Raw genomic sequence first — 2,973 nt, forward strand, 5'->3', positions numbered from 1 at the left:
GCTGTATGACCCACGGGTCCGTCCATTCCCACGCTGCTGCTTCCCCTGCCCTCTCCCGTCCCCACCTGCTCCGCGGACGCCTCGCTGGTAGTGGCGGGCGGTGTCCTTATGTCCGGTTGCGGTGGGCGTTGTGCTGTTCTATTGCCGACGTGGAGCGAGACGTTGGTTGAGTTTGTGTGCGCGTGGAAAAAAAGGGTTTTGTAAGGGCGTAGCGGCGGTTGGAGTTGGGCGAGAGGGAGGAGGGATGGTGGGTGCAAAGGTGCTGCCGGCGGGTATTAGTCCTGGTGGAGTTATGTGGCGGGTGGAGAGCAGTTTCCGGGACATGCCGAGTATCGAGTGTCACGTGTAGATGTGTATGCGGTTTTCTGCACCAACCTCACAACCACATTCCCCCTCTTCCCGCCTCCCGGCGCCCACAGGGGGCCCTCTGTCGCACTCACGTTCCTTGCACGTGGAAGTGGTACATACATACATGCATACATACATATTTAAACAGGTAAACCACAACACACGCGGCAACCGAGCTAGCTAGCCGCCATCACGACCGCCACACGGGGGGCCCCGCCACACCCCCAGCTCACCTTGAGCCGACCGACGCCCGACTTTCCCCGCCGCCGCCGCCACCGCCACCCCTTCCTTCTCCCGAGGGGCGCCGCGGCTGCCCGCCTGACGTGGCGTACGTAGGCCGTACTCGGCACCCATCTCCCCGTGGGGGCCGATGACGCCTGCGTGTCAGAGAAAGACATCAAAACACAACATAGACACGATAAACACACATATATACATACCCGCACACACTCTCTGTTGTCGTTACGCATACACGTGCTCAGGCATAAAGCGGGACAAGCATATGCAGGCTGTTAAGGAGGCTGCATGCACGCCGGGGGTGACATGCAGCCCAACCTTCCTAATGGGCGTACGCGCACGCGCATGAGTCTACACTCACATCATCGCGTAGCGGACTTCCCCCGAGGTACAGATCACATGGTTTGCCACCGTAGCGGATCATTCCGCCCTTCGCGCCACGCCGTATACCTCGCAACTGTAGTTCCCAGGTTTCCGTCATCTCCCGTTCAACCACCACCTGCATCCGCATCCGCACCCACACCCACACCCACACCCACACCCGCACCCATACCCACACCCACACCCACACCCGCACCCGCACCCACACCCACACCCACACCCACACCCACACCCACACCCACACCCGCACCCACACCCACACCCATACCCACACCCACACCCACACGCTGTCCCCCTTTCCCCTCTCACCTCCCAATGGGCCCCCGCGAGCTCCGCCCCGACCCACATCCCATACACACACACACACGCTCTCTCTCTCCCACCTGCCACACTCCCTAGCTCCGGAATATCGTCCGCGGGTCCCCCCCGGGTATTCTCCGTACCGCTGTCCGCCACCTCACGATCGTGCCGTGCTACTTTTCATGCAGAAGCACATACAAACATACGCAAATAACTAAAACAAAAAACGCACGTTAAACAACTTGCCAATGTGGCCTCATGGGAGGTGACGGGACTTTGGGAAATAGCTACACGAGAAAACACGTCAACAGCCGAGACAACGGCACGCAACGAGACAGACAGATAGATAGATTAACTGACTCACAGGCAGACAGACAGACAGACCGAACACACCAGGAACAATGACATGGCAATGACAGGGGCGCTGGACTGCAGGTCTCGGTGTGCCAACCGCCAAACTACCATCCAACTACTACCAGCTAACACATAAGCATCCCAGGGAAAAAGAGCGCTGTATGACCCACGGGTCCGTCCATTCCCACGCTGCTGCTTCCCCTGCCCTCTCCCGTCCCCACCTGCTCCGGGGACCCTCGCTGGTAGTGGCGGGCGGTGTCCTTATGTCCGGTTGCGGTGGGCGTTGTGCTGTTCTATTGCCGACGTGGAGCGAGACGTTGGTTGAGTTTGTGTGCGCGTGGAAAAAAAGGGTTTTGTAAGGGCGTAGCGGCGGTTGGAGTTGGGCGAGAGGGAGGAGGGATGGTGGGTGCAAAGGTGCTGCCGGCGGGTATTAGTCCTGGTGGAGTTATGTGGCGGGTGGAGAGCAGTTTCCGGGACATGCCGAGTATCGAGTGTCACGTGTAGATGTGTATGCGGGTTTCTGCACCAACCTCACAACCACATTCCCCCTGTTCCCGCCTCCCGGCGCCCACAGGGGGCCCTCTGTCGCACTCACGTTCCTTGCACGTGGAAGTGGACATACATACATGCATACATACATATTTACACAGCTAAACCATAACACACGCGGCAACCGAGCTAGCTAGCCGCCATCACGACCGCCACACGGGGGGCCCCGCCACACCCCCAGCTCACCTTGAGCCGACCGACGCCCGACTTTCCCCGCCGCCGCCGCCACCGCCACCCCTTCCTTCTCCCGAGGGGCGCCGCGGCTGCCCGCCTGACGTGGCGTACGTAGGCCGTACTCGGCACCCATCTCCCCGTGGGGGCCGATGACGCCTGCGTGTCAGAGAAAGACATCAAAACACAACATAGACACGATAAACACACATATATACATACACGCACACACTCTCTGTTGTCGTTACGCATACACGTGCACAGGCATAAAGCGGGACAAGCATATGCAGGCTGTTAAGGAGGCTGCATGCATGCGGGGGGTGACATGCAGCCCAACCTTCCTAATGGGTGTACGCGCACGCGCATGAGTCTACACTCACATCATCGCGTAGCGAATTTCCCCCGAGGTACATATCACCTGGTTCGCCACCGTAGCGGATCATCCCGCCCTTCGCCCCACGCCGTATACCTCGCGACTGTAGTTCCCAGGTTTCCTTCATCTCCCCTTCAACCACCACCCGCACCCGCACCCGCACCCACACCCACACCCACACCCACACCCGCACCCATACCCACACCCACACCCACACCCGCACCCGCACCCACACCCACACCCACACACACACCCACACC

The 2,973-nt window shown here is 60.0% G+C and overlaps 1 protein-coding gene across 1 annotated transcript in view; it reads right to left on the minus strand.

Annotated features, from left to right (window-relative positions):
- Window positions 1–528: 528 nt before the first annotated feature.
- The window catches only part of VOLCADRAFT_107142 (uncharacterized protein), a gene marked incomplete at its 3' end in the record, with an annotated part of 8,750 nt that continues 6,305 nt past the window's right edge, over window positions 529–2,973 (minus strand). Inside the window, exons 5-7 of the mRNA XM_002956242.1 lie at window positions 2,356–2,499; window positions 1,842–1,859; window positions 529–725 (exon numbers count right to left, since the gene is read on the minus strand). Coding sequence (XP_002956288.1) covers window positions 529–725; window positions 1,842–1,859; window positions 2,356–2,499 — 359 coding nt within the window. The remainder of the gene's footprint in view (window positions 726–1,841; window positions 1,860–2,355; window positions 2,500–2,973) is intronic.

The sequence above is a fragment of the Volvox carteri genome (genome assembly GCF_000143455.1).
Source record: "Volvox carteri f. nagariensis unplaced genomic scaffold VOLCAscaffold_59, whole genome shotgun sequence".
Taxonomy (NCBI): Eukaryota; Viridiplantae; Chlorophyta; class Chlorophyceae; order Chlamydomonadales; family Volvocaceae; genus Volvox; species Volvox carteri.